Source organism: Rhinolophus hipposideros, assembly GCF_964194185.1.
Source record: "Rhinolophus hipposideros genome assembly, chromosome: 11".
Classification (NCBI taxonomy): domain Eukaryota; kingdom Metazoa; phylum Chordata; class Mammalia; order Chiroptera; family Rhinolophidae; genus Rhinolophus; species Rhinolophus hipposideros.
In genome coordinates, this window is record NC_138057.1 from 1475345 (window position 1) to 1489404 (window position 14060).

The window sequence follows — 14060 nt, forward strand, 5'->3', positions numbered from 1 at the left end:
AATCCAGAGGTAATATATTTTTCTCAATTAAGATGACAATATACACTTATTTTATAAATTAATACACCGTCATGAAATATGGATTATTAAGAAAGACAGTGTTCTTGTGAACCCACGCAGCTAAATTTCTCATGAAACATTGACCTGCATTTATTGTCAGGACTCAAGACTCTTCCTCTGTCACTACTTACTGTCCCCCCAGCAGAGCAGAGGCCCCAATGTATAGGCTGTTTCAGAATGTGGTCGGCCTGCGTCTGTCATCACAACCCGAGTGACCGGCAAGTGCTTCTTACAGGAGAGGACAACTGTGTCGCTGGTCCTAGAACACAAACACAACCACCTTCACCTTCCTCCAAATGACATACAGAGAAGTAAAAGTCTTTTATTGCAGTTCAAGAAGTAGTAAGCTAAATTTGTAAATGCCTAACAGTAGGGAAATCAAATGGCTCATCTATACATTTACAGATATAGAAATGTATTTAATGAGGTCGTCTGAGGACCAGAGGCCATTGTCCATCTCCTTGTCCACAGAGAAGAAAGCTGGCAGGTCCCAAATCCTGTCATGGGCACACGCTTGAGATTACATTTTCAAGGTGATTAAGCACTCATTGCTCTTTCCATTTTAGCCACTGTGTTATACTTAAAAGCAGAACTTACAATGGAAGAGCAACCTGCCTTGAAAAAACACCTGACTGACAAGAGTTAGATTTTCAATTGTCAGAATTTTGTTTTACTAAAGGTTCAGAAATGCCTATCATGGTTATTAGGCATTTCCTTACTTGTTGATGCCATAAATTTAAAAACAAAGACAAAGCAAAATGCTGATTCAAAACCAAGATGTAAGTGTGACACGAAGCATTCTTAACATTAGTGTGTGGGTAATGCATGGAGAAGTGCTCTGTCGGTGACTGTCACCATGCATTCATGCGACTAATGCGTACTGCACATCTTCTATTTGCGAGGCCTTGTGTTTTGGGGATGTGGATATAAAAGCTACCATCGATGTCCCCAGGAAACCTAGTGGACATCATAAATAACAACAATAAAAATATCATCATGTAAGTGACATTTGGGGAAGCATTAATGTTTGTGGTTGCAAGACAACGAGGACTGGATGAGGGGCAGAGAACTGGGTGGTAAGCTGGCTGCACCCCAATGTCTTCTCTGGACAAAGTAAGGAGATTTTCTACACTTTAAAAGCCGTTCATATTTTTTTCCTTGTGTACTTCAATTACATCTGTACTTTTGATTTATGGACAAATAATAGTTTGTCTAATTTATCATTCTGACGACCTGTACCTGTGTAGAACCTTGTTAGTTTTTTAATTCCTAACAATTTCAAAGCCACCACTCACTCCTTCATGTGCAAGTCGAAGCATTAGAATCTGCTGCTTTCTCAGGCCAAACAAAATCGCAATTTTATCGGTTTCAGACTAATAGCTTTGCTGCCTCAAAAACCTGCATAACCTAATAGTTAACCATTACAATCCTGTTTAGCCATTAAAATGTTCTTTTAAAGTGGAAATGTTTTAATTATTAAGATTTTTATTTTGTTTACAAATTTTGACACAGTGACTGGCAGTGCATATTGTAAGATATGGATTACATATCTTGAAAGTTAAAAAACAATGTTTTTGAATTAGGTTGTTTATAAAAATCAGACTAAATAAAACAACCTGAGTTTATCTGGGTAAGCCCCTGTGATCCCTGCAGATGGAGTTACACAGGCAGGTCACCCCAATGACATAACACCTGGCTTTGCTGGGAATGGCTGTCACAAACCAGAAGGTGTCACTGGATTATGGGAAGCCAGTCTGGAAATTAATTTTGTTATAAATGTGGGGATAATGCACAAAATTAATTCCTGGTATTAAATATCAGTAAGTGTTACAAATAAGTACTTTAATTCACGTGATTGTTATTTTGGTAGAATACCCTAGAAGAAAAATGTCAGTGCATTACTTAACCGAAGATTCTTGAATTTCAAAGAACAATTTAAAAGCTACACTTTTTAATGTAGTGAAAAGCTACACTTTTAATTCTGTTTTTACCACTGACAGTGCATATAGAGCCTGAAAACCCTGAAGGAAAATCATAATTCATGTTGTGTATATGAAGTCAGATGTTATAATAGAATCTTTTTCGTTTTGTTGTTTGCAAAGTGCCTTCCTGAATCTGAGGGAATTTTAAACAATTCATATTTAAAAGTTCTTTATTAATACCAGCCATTCCCAACTGCCCATACTTTTACATAAGACATTATTTATTAATTGCCATGGCCACCACGTTCGTTCAGAACTGCCTAATCTATAGTCATATCTGTTTTTTTTCTTGCTTCTCTATTTCTCCCCCCAAATTTGTAAACATTGAATACCTAGACATGATAATTTCTTATAAGTTTTAAACCTTCAGTAAGAGAACTTCCAAATCACCTCCTTTTTGTTTTAGTGCCTAGTGCTCTAGAAATTATTCTTACTGTTCATTTTCAGTAGTCGTGTTTGAGATATAACAGAGCTTTGAGTTGTTGAGAAAGCTACAAGGGAAAAATACTGGGTCAACTTTCACGTCTTATAATTGTTCAGTAGAAAAAGGGACTGGTGACAACACAATTATCATCACCCAGAATTCCATGTTTTGAAAACGCTCGGGCTCTCTGTTGGGTTCTGCTGTGCTTTTGCTCATCTCATTGGCAAACCCAGGCTGTTTTAATTACTGCAGCATCTTCAGTCGGGTAAGGCTGGTCCCCATCCCTTGTTTCCATCTTCAGAATTGTCTGAGATACTCATGGGTTTTCTTTGTAGACAATCATATTTTCTATGAATAATGCAATCTTTATTTCCTTGTTTTCATTTTTTTGTTTTGAATTGCTATATATATAATCATATATATATATAATCATTATAATCAATGTAATATATATCAATATATAATCAGTATATAATCAGTATATAATCAATATATATTATAATAATATATTAATCAATATATAATCAATATAATAATGTATTAATGTATATTAATATATTAATATATAAATATATACATTAATATAATCAATATATATAATCAATATAATAATATATAATCAATATATAATCAATATATAATCTCTATATATAATCATATATATATATAATCATTCTATTATTCATTTCCAACAGAGTTGCATTATAATCAGAGAAACTGTACATATGATAACTATTGTTAAACTTTGTTTTGCTTTATTGAACATAAGGGAAATCAGTTTGCAAAAATGTGCCATTGTGCTTGAGAAAAGTATGTATTCTATAATTTCATGTGTCTAACAAATCAAGCTGTCAGTTTTCATTTAAAAAATATATCCTATTAATTTTTGTCTGCTTGGGTTACCAATTACTAACAGATGTATGTTTAAACATTTTTCTATCATGGTTGATTTGTGAGTTTCTTCTTTCAGTTCTGTCAATAGTTTTCTATATACATTTTGAGTCATTTTTTATTAAAGCATACAAGTTTAGGATTATTAGTTTTATCCAGTGCAATTAAAAAGTGTCAGTATAATAATAGTAATCTTGTACACATTAAGACTTTTAAAATTTACTTACATTTTTTTATATTTTCCTGGTAAAATTTTTTCTAGCATTTTACTTTCAATATTTCTAGGTATACAGACAAGATATACTTGGTTTTAATTCAACATGACATATCTGGATTTAAATGGATATTTTGTAGCATTTATTGTGCATGATTATTCATACATTTTGATCTTATTTCATACTTGTTGCTTCCTCTTCTTTTAAAAATCTTATTTGCTATCTTCTCTTGGATTAATTACATTTTTTAAATCCCATTTTTTCTCTTTCCTCTATTGATTTGAATACTACATGCTCTGTTTCTATTCTTTTAGAAGTTACACCTAAAATTGTAATGCCTACACATTAAGCAATGTAATGCTAATAAATATTTACAAAACAAGTTTTAAACTTCAATGAAATTTTCATTTCTGAACATTCTTTTAGTTCCTTTGTAAAGCACAATCGTTTTTGTTAATAGAATCAGATTTCTTATGTTTCAATTCCATATGTAGTTATATGTTATTCAAGTCTGGTATTTACCTGTTTTATTTTTTAACCTCTGAGTTTATAAATTTCTTTCCTCAATATTGCTGCTTTTGTCTGAGACTTTCTTTATAGGATAACTTTCTTTAATTCTGAAAACTATTCTTAAAAATTCTTTTTTAAGACTTCTTGTGGAGGCTGCTGGTAGTAAATTTCTTCAGAATATGTTTGTCTGCATCTTCATTTTAACTCACTTTTGAAAACAGTGAACACTTAGAATTTGACAGTTGCTTTGCTTTCACACCATGAAGGGAGTGTCCCGTCTGTGGGCGTGGATCATGCTGTTGAGCAGAGTAAGCTGGCTGTCTAGTTGTCTTTCCTTTTAAGGGTCTTCCCTTAATCTTTGCTCCTTTTAACGTTTTCTTTAGTGTTCTTTGATTTTACAATGTGTCAAGATATGGATTTATTTTTATTTATCCTGCATGTTATTCTAGTACTTTCTCAAATCTGGAAATTTCTCAGCTATGTGAATACTGCCTCTTCTTAATTATCTTCAATCTTCTCTTTTGAAACTTAATCAGACACATGTTCAGTCTTCTCCATACCACTCCTCTAGGTCACTGTTTTCTTAGTTACCACTTTGTTTCTCTGTGCTCTACTCTGTCCTTTATTTACATGTATTTTTTCATTTCACCAATTTTCTGATCACTTGTGTCTATCATCTGGTCCAACAAGACTTAAATTTCAATGATAATATTTTCATTTCTAAACTTTCATCTGGTTCTATTGCAAACCAGTCATCTCTGTTAGTAGTATATGACTGTTTTCCCATGTTTCAATGCCAGTGTTTATTTTTCAGACAGCTCACATATTTATTTTATCTTATGTTTTTAATGTATCCATCATCTGTGATTTTTAGGCATCCAATCGGTCTTTGTGGTTTCTTCTGCCTCCACTTCTCTCCTGCAGTGTTGTGTGTAACACTGGATTGGGAGCTCATGTTCGGTGGCATTTTGTCTGTGGGAATCCTGTGAGGCCCGCACAAAAATATCACGTAACTCAACAATAAGCCATTGGTGCCTCCAACCTCTGGCCATGTGTACTTAATTCAAGGATCATCCAGGTCATGTAAATCTGGACGCTAAATCAGTGTGAGGGCAGGTCTGTAGACATGAGTTTTCAGGGAGCTATTTTTTTTTTTCTACCTAGAGTGCTAACTGGAAGATTCATCCTTTTTCACTTTTTCTTTGGGTTTGTAGCCTTTTGAGATCTCTAGCTCTATGGGCAGTTAGTTATATGTTCTATATATCCCCTTTCCTGGACTGAAGGTCTTGTCTAGTTTCTTCTGTTTGGCCGTTTAAAAACCCAACTAGAAATTAGGGGTGTCAGCAAACAGTCCTGGGTCAGCCTTGGGTGGTTTATCTTATTAACTGGGTTAAACTTAACTTTAAGAAGCCTGATACTTTACTTTCAGTGAATGGGAAACATTAATCTAGTATTCCTCTTTTGTCTTACTAGAAGAGTAAAATGGGTCTGATTATTTGTTCACAGGTAAACAGAAATAGCTACCTTTATATTTTAGGCTTCAGGTTAAGTCCATCATATATGTCAAAGTTTATCCTTTTCACTTGCTAGGGAATATGTTATTCTCTTTATTGTACTGTCTTGTCCAATGTCTACCTAAAGTACACAGCTTAAGAAATAAAAAAGTACAGTTTGCACAGGGAAATTATATGGAAATCACCATTCATTCCGGCCAGCATCACAGTTGCAGTAATATTGGGACTCAGTGCAGTTCCCCTCTAATCCACAAGTACACTTTTGAGCATCAGGCAGAGAACCTCCCCAGTAAGTGTGTGTTTCATTGGTTCTTCCAACCCACCAGCTCACTGGGCTTCCATCTGAAAGACAAGTATGAGAAAGGTGACACCTACTTTGGCCCCCACTACCTGCCTCCCCAATAAAGTTCCCTTATTAAAACATATAGAGTTCTCTATTAAAACATAGAGAGGCTATTTTAGAAGTGAAGATATTTTAACTCTGAATAGGATATTTTTTAAAAGGACTTCCAACTCTATAAATATATCTTAATAAGACTTGCATCATCACTATATATTTTTTTCCCTTATTAGAAAATGATCAACTAGTCCCTCACTCATTCAGGCATAATATTTACTTATTTTTCTTGAGGATTCCAATTATGTAATTTATTTGGAAATTACATTAAAAATTGTCATCAGAATAAAAACCAGAGTATATACTGAATCTGAAATCTGTTTGAGATCCTAATAGGCCATTGATAGAATTTAATGTTACTATGCAAAATATGGATTTCTTGCACTATATTCATTAGCTAAATACACTGGTACTTCATAGCATGTCTAGAAGTTTCTTGGAGACACGTGCTACTTTTTATACTGAATGGGTTAGCTCTGTATTTGGAAACCAAAGCAATGGCCCCGAGAAGCCTTCTTGCAGCCTGAGGTGAGTCTCAGGCTCAGAACAACGGTGAGGTGTCTCCAGCTCAGTTCAGGGCAGCCCGCTCCTCGGCACAGCCCACAGTCACGTGACTGCAGCGCCTCAGCTCTAAAGGACCGCGCGGTTCTGCGAAAGGCTCACTGAGGCCAGTTGTGGTTACAGCACAGCAAACGGCAGAGCCCGAGGGTGGAGGGGAAACGGTTTCTGGTAAACAGAGGGAGGGGAGGAGGGGAAACTGAAGTGACATCCATCAGTTGGCTCTGCGAAGATGCCTGTCCATTTCAGTGTGCTCCTTCAAACCCTTAGGATGGTCCCCCACCAAGAACCTGGAATATAGACTAGCCTCTCCTTAAATTGCAAGGCCACTACTCATATGGCTGTCAGTTCAATGAGACTTCTGCTTCGGCTGACAGCCCCTCAGCTTGTAAACACCTCGTGCATTCATTACCGCCCACAGCAGGCCCAGTGGGTGAGAAACACGCCACAAAATCAGTATCAACAGTCTTGTTTTTTTAATGTGTTGAAAACACATTAAAATACATCTACCCAGGGAAGAAGATCCTTTTAGCTCAGACATTTAATAGTTATTTTTCAAAATACCATTTTAAAAACATAATTATTCAACACATTCTTTCATAGATCGAAGAGCAAAGAAATCATTATACACAAATGCACAACTGTGTATTTACATTGGAATTTTTCATTTTCTCTATAAAATAAGAACCATCCATTGTCTTTAAAGGTAAAAATGCCTTTGACTCCAAGATTTCTCTGAGTAACCTAGAGAACTTGCGTAAAAAATAATTCAGAATAACAGGAAAAAGAATTCGAGGTTGGATTGGAAAGAAACAGAAGAGCTGTCAGTGACCAGGGTGCGCGGCTCTGCCATCTCCATCATTTCAGCTGCTGCTTCACTGCCCTTCTCTCCAGCCACAGTTACAATCCCAGTGACGGAGCACCCCCGGGATGGTGCCGTAATGGTTTCCCAGAATCAACATTGCCTATTCTGTAACTTCCTCGTTGGCCACCCATAATCATGTCCCCTGAAACTATCTATAACATAGAAACCTTAAGGATACTGAAGGAAAAATGTTCCAGGACTCTGACAAGACCTTAGGCCCACGTGCTCTATCCCAGCCCGCCTGAAAACCCAAGTGACCACATGGGCGGCGGCCCTGAGGCCTGAGACTTGCTCTGTCTCCTGTGCTGATTAACATAACCTCAATTTCCTGACAACTTCTGAGAATTTAAATAGCAGAAAATTCTTGGGATAGAACTGACTTTTGACTGACATCCTGCAGTCTATCCCTATACAATTCTTAAGCTATTTGCTTCCAGGCTGCAGTCCCCTTGTCCTGTTCTCACATTGCAACATTATAATGAGGGCTCCAGAGGAAGGTATTGTTTATTTTCACTCTCCACACCAGGGTAGGTGGCATCGATGCCCTGCACACCCATTTTGTGTCTACTGATAATGCAGAGCAAATTAGTGCAACAATATTAAGGTGTATTAGGCTACACTATTTGCCTGCCTCATGTCTCCCCTAACTAAGAGCTTCTGGAAATATACAGGTCTGTATTAAATTTGTCTAAATTAAGTTTCTACTGAAAATTCTCCTGTGGCAGAATATAAGAAATGCAAATAACTTGAGCATGTGTAGACGAAGACATCTGTTTTGTTTTTTTAGCAAGTATTCAACAAGTTTAAAAATCTTTTCTCTTTCTGCATTTTCCCCTAACCCCAATGAAATCCTTTTTTGTTGGTGGTGTTTCTGTTTCATGTTTATATCAAAGGGGTGACAGTGAGTAGTCACTTGCAAATCAGTAGGTAGACACCTCCCTGTGGTGTCCACATCCTGGAAAGGACCACATGCTGTACTTGTGAGTGGCATTGGCTGGGGCTCACAGGGTAGTTTGTGTTCTGAGTGTTAACGATAGGCCCCAACGATAGGCCCCAGCACTGCTCTCCCTCTGTCTAGTCTTCCCTGGTTAGACAACCCAATCCGTACTGTTCCATAGCACTGCCTTTCTCTCCCAGAGGCGGCTTTCTCATTCTTCTGGGAACACACAATTTCAGTTCGGTGATCTATTAGGCAGCAATCAACTAAGTACATACTAAACTCTTGGGCACTAACTATAAATTCAATAAACTGGAGAGATGCAATAAAGTAGCGTTTATTATACTTCATGCGATTTATAGATGTTGTCCAATTAAGTCCTGGTGAGGTTAGCTTTAAAGACTCGGAGAGATGAAACAATTTCCCAAGGCACACAGCTGAATGACAAGCTTGGAACTTGAAGTCAGAGGACCCTGCCTACCGCCCTCTGCTCTCTCCACTCCCTGATCAGAGAAGGGGCAGACCAGCCTCTAGGAAAGCAAGGAATTTCATGAAGGCAATGGGGTTGCCCATTCTGACAAAATGAGTTATTTCAAAGAAAAAAAATACAAAAACTGAATGTTTAAGAGTAGATTAGATACAAAAATTGAACTACTCGCAGTTATGTCGTGTGAAAGCGCTGCATGATACCGGCATTGCTCCCTGGTTAATAATCACCCAAAACACAAGCGGCATTGAGTCTATGAAAAAGAATCTCAGGGAATAATCTCCTGCAGATAACTACGCCATGAAGTCATCAGCATTCCCTCCTAAAAGGAAACAGAATGAAGGTGTAGCTGCCTTTCATGGTGGACGAGCACTGACAGTCCAAAGGCCTTGAAAGAAGGCTTTTACTGCCCAGATGAGTCTGAGAAGAGACCTCAGGTCATTTACAGCTTTGAGCAAAGAGCAGCAGATATAGACCTTGCTCTTTGCTCCAAGGAAAAGCATCCTGTAATTTTCAGACCGTGGTTCATAGGGCATAGATTCTCGGGCACTTGTGCAGGCCACTCTGACCTGTGGGAACTCCAGCCCATGAGGGCAGGTTGCTCTGGGTACTCACCATGGTGATGTGAAAGCCTTGACTTCTTGGGGTGGAAAGCCAGCTCCTGTTGGCAGTGGTCCGCACGGTCAGTTATGGCCTGGAGCTGGTCCATGCTGGCCCTGTACTTGAAAACCACAGGAGGGAGGTTCTCTTCATTGGAGCTTTTGGTCCTGGCCAAGTGGGAGCCATTGTGCTGCACTGAGGTCCATGCTGTGTCTTGTGGGCAGAAATGGGGTTGGGAAGGAGAAAGGAGATTGTGACTAGAATAATTAAAAACAAATATGGAAATCAGAATTATCTTCTATGTGAGTTAAGAATTTTATTTTTGCAGCTATCAGATCTCTTTGAGATCGGAATCAAAGCAAGTGGGATTCTTCCAATATTAAAGTAGAAATTCTGTTTATTGCAATTTGTATTACCCTGAATGTAGTTAACATTGTCAGGGAGCCAATTTTTATAATTATGTTATAATATTCAAAGTTATAAATAGATATTATTTTTGGCTGTAAAAATGACTTTTATTGTGTGTATATTTATCTTTTTAATAAACATGTTCCTCATCTGCCTGAACATCTCTTTCTCTGATAATCACAGAAGTGTATAAAAGGAACATTTGAGGAACCAGCAGCCTACATGATCATACAAAATAATAAAAATAAGGATTTTTGACAAAAATTGGGTGATAGTGCATGAGCAACTCAGTCAGTGGCCAGCACTAAAAACCACAGTTCCTTGGAATATCTAATATAATTCCTGGCAGTGACCATAGCTACACAAGCATCTGCCGGCAAATTATGACGTATGCCTATTTCATTGATTACTATACTTTTAAAAGAGATTTTTAAAAAGTTAATACACACTCCACATATTCATAACAGAAACAAACCCACAGACAACAACAAAAACACCTCTTGACTTTCTTACCTTCTCCCATACACCTCCCATCATGAAGGTATACAAGGTCTCACCGTACAAAACAGCCATGGTTCAGGGGTTAAAAGGCGGACTGTGAATTGCTATAACCCAACTATGTTTATAACGTCAAGTCACATAACTTACTCTGTGGTATGTATTTGGAAAAATGATCAGTTTACATGTAAACTTTCCAAATTTCAGAGGCAGGAAATAGTCACATGGAGTTTATTTTTATTATTTGAAGTAGCTATTACATGGACAAGCTTCAAAATCAAAACAGTGCTCCCGGGAAGCCGCTGAGGGGTTCCACTGGCCGCATCCCCTGTCCTGCTGGGGGTTGGGGCCTGGGAGCTGTCTAACAGCCACACAGGTGCTCACAGACCCCTAACACATCAAATACACCCCAAGATCCAGGAGCAGGACCCAAGGGCCATGGGGAGAACGCTGGCTCAAAGCCTATGGAAAAGCATCACAAAATGTGCAAAAACTAGCAAGAACAGGGACAAACTGTGAGGCAGCATGACTAATTCAGTTTCATAGTCAATTAGGAAAAGAGACAACAGGTCCTCCCCCTTTCTCTGCTCACTCAAGGGAGCTCTGAGTGTTTCTATAGCAACTCGAACTCCATAGATTTATCCCCCCTTTAATCATGTTTTCACTAGACTTGTAATATTTCAACATTTTCCTGGAAAATTACCTAAATGGGCCTGGTGTTATTTTCTTGTAATTACATATTTCCATTCACCCTCAGGGTTTCTTCCATCAGAAGAAACAAGGGTAACAGGCAGCACACAGAAGACTGTGTCAGGCTTAGGAGTTCATCGATTATAATGCCATTGTGTACTTTATTTTCATGGTTTATGGCACAAAGAAAAATGATATGCCTGAATAGTTCGTAAAGGCTACTGGTCAGTATGATAGATTTACAGTCTCACATCGTTAAAATGTAGTAACAGAAATTTTTTCAAGTGGAGAAAAGGGAAAGGTTAAAAAGAATCTCAAAACTGCCCTTCTGGAAAGAAGAATTTAAATGATTGCCCTTTCTAAAAATGTTATTTAGAAGACTCCAATAAAAAGACATTATTTTTCCCTAATTTCCACAACATATTATTTTCCTAGATTTCAAACTATTAGTGGGAAGGGACCTTTGAGATGCAACAGTAGCCTTAGCTTTCAAGCATGAGGAGACAGACCCAGGAATTGAAGTGACCGGCATGATGGAAGAGTACTTAGCTGCCATGTACTGTAGTCTGAAGCACAAATCAGATCTGAAGAAATTAATTGTAGTAGTGGACAAATTTAACCAAGATTTGAACTGCCACTGAAGGGGACCACAGGAGAACACATTGCTCCCACTCCCTGGAGCCTTGCATTTGCACAGAAAGGGAGACAGGCGGCGCCCAGCCCCCCACTCGCCCAGGCATGGGAACCTGCTCAAGTTAGCTGGTGGTCGGTTTGGTAAGCAGGACAGAAGCAATAACTGTGACTCACCATATTTGACACCCCCTAGTTTCTGCTTATTTTGCCAAATTATACCCACTTTGCAATTTCCAACACTTCCTACACTTTATAATACGCTTCTGAACTCTATAAGGAGTCTTTTATAGGAAATCAGGTGGTTGGATGGAAAAAGAAACATCTTTTTTGTTACACCTTCAGGTAAACAAATCCAAAGTACAACCACGACAGTTGTTTCCATCTCCCGGAGGAAAAACGAAGAAAATGGACTTCATTATGAAAAGTCAGGTGCCCGTAGAGTTGGGGGGTCTATCCCATTTGACCTGGAAATTGATGTCAGGCAAAGTGAAGGCAAAATCCCTCCTCTCACAGATGCCTGAAACGAAGTCCATTTTGTGTCTAAACACCACCTCTTTTTGGAAATGAATGCAGTTGCCTGCATTTCTTCAGATGGAAAAGGGGTTGTAAACATTCTGAGAAGACTGGGAAGGCAATATGTGACATGATTTAACTCATTGCATTCTATCGCCAGCTAAACAACTGGTCAAGAAGAAGAACTCAGGATGATAAATAAGGACGGATTGATAAAAACACTAGCAGCCACTCCTAGATCCACAACATAATCTGAATACTGCATTGGGCTTTTGAGAAGTCTAGCCCCAAAACAGCCTTCTCAGAATTTCTCCCACTCGGTTACTATTCAGAGAGAAACGTTGTTAGAGCTGGCTGTCCTCTTTTTATCCAGTCCAACTCTCTAGCCACACAGATAAGGAAATGGAAGCCTAGAGAAACTCACTTGCCCAACTTCACGAAACTGTAAAACTTGGCCACACATTTCTGAGCAACCATGAGTTGCTGAGCTTTCTGAATAGGTCAAGTTCTCCTGGGCTGCTGAGGTCGGCATCCTTCCCCCAGCACCTATGTGTCTGAGCCCTCTCTTATATTTCCAATGAAAAACTGCAGGAGGAAACATAACTAGATCATTGGCATTTGTGTGCACATGGAGCTGGTAGTGGCCAAGGGCGCTGCTGTGAATGCCCAGTGGGTGCCCTGAGGAAGACGTGGTAAGCTCCGACCTGTCCCTGCCCAGATCTCAGAGGCATTGGGTTCCACCATGTCATCTGTTTGTCAGAGCCAAAGAGGATTCTGTGTTTGTTTTACTGCGGGCCTGTAGTCACACAGCAGCCTAGCAGTCTGTCCCCTCCAATCTTTCCTTAGGGAAAGGTGACCCTGCGGGATTGTCCCTCATCGGGGTTGAGTTTATGCTACTCTAAGTCTCCAAGTTTGGTCCTTGTAAGCAGGGTCTGCAGTCAAAGACGGGTAAGATTTCTCACGGGAGAAACAACCTAAGCCAGACGGGACCCCCCTAGGACCCCCATGAGCTAATGTAAAGTTAGGAGGTAGCTGTGCCCCTCCTTCTGAGAAGCTGCTGACGCATGCCTCAACTGTTGTCCTTTACCCTCAGGTGTAATGGACCCATTAGAACAATAGCATCTCGCCCCTCCTGTTTGGCTCAGGGGATAATCTTATCTTGTGAGACTTGTTCCCCCAGGGATTGTATGCACCACACCTTGGTCATTTGGGGGATGGTATGCATCGGTTGCTTTGGGACAATTATGGGATTTGGAATGAAGGATTATTGTGTGGTGTAAGAGTTTCGCAGACCCTGCCCCTAATCATGTGATTTCTTTTGTGAAAAATCAATAAATACCCACGGTGACCCGATTCGGGGCTCCAGTCCCTTGAGGCTGTGAGTCCCTTGGTGCTCTGTGATTTAACTATATTTGAGTCTCTGTCTCTTTATGAGAGTTTAACCCTCGCTGCCTCCCTCGCCTTCCCATGGCTTGTGTTGTGCAGGATGCAACACGGGGCAGAGATGACAGCTCTGAGCAGGCAGTCTCCAGGCCCTGGGAGGGGCCCTGAGATAGCACTCACTCCTCACTGCCCCACACCTGGGGGTCTCTCCTGACCAATAATGGGATTAGGGTCTGCACAAGGGATGCCCTTCTTGTCACAATTTCTGGGGCATTGGCTTACTTTTCATGGCTTACTTTCATATTTTCAACACAAGAAAACACTATGAGATACAACTAGATTCCCCCCAGGAGAAGGCAGCAACTACACAGCTCTCTTCCCTTGGGATTTTAGACGATGAGCTTTTCACTTAACAGGTCACACTGAATAGACTTTTACGTGTCTTCTCAGTCACAGTGCAGGCACCTGCTACTCCTCATGAAAGGACACTTACTC

The 14060-nt window shown here is 39.3% G+C and overlaps 1 protein-coding gene across 1 annotated transcript in view; it reads right to left on the reverse strand.

Annotated features, from left to right (window-relative positions):
* Positions 1-14060, reverse strand: part of LOC308504800 (contactin-associated protein-like 3) — a 194714-nt gene that overhangs the window by 36768 nt on the left and 143886 nt on the right. The window contains 3 exon segments of the mRNA XM_081066133.1: positions 192-319; positions 5782-5938; positions 9456-9653. Coding sequence (XP_080922259.1) covers positions 192-319; positions 5782-5938; positions 9456-9653 — 483 coding nt within the window.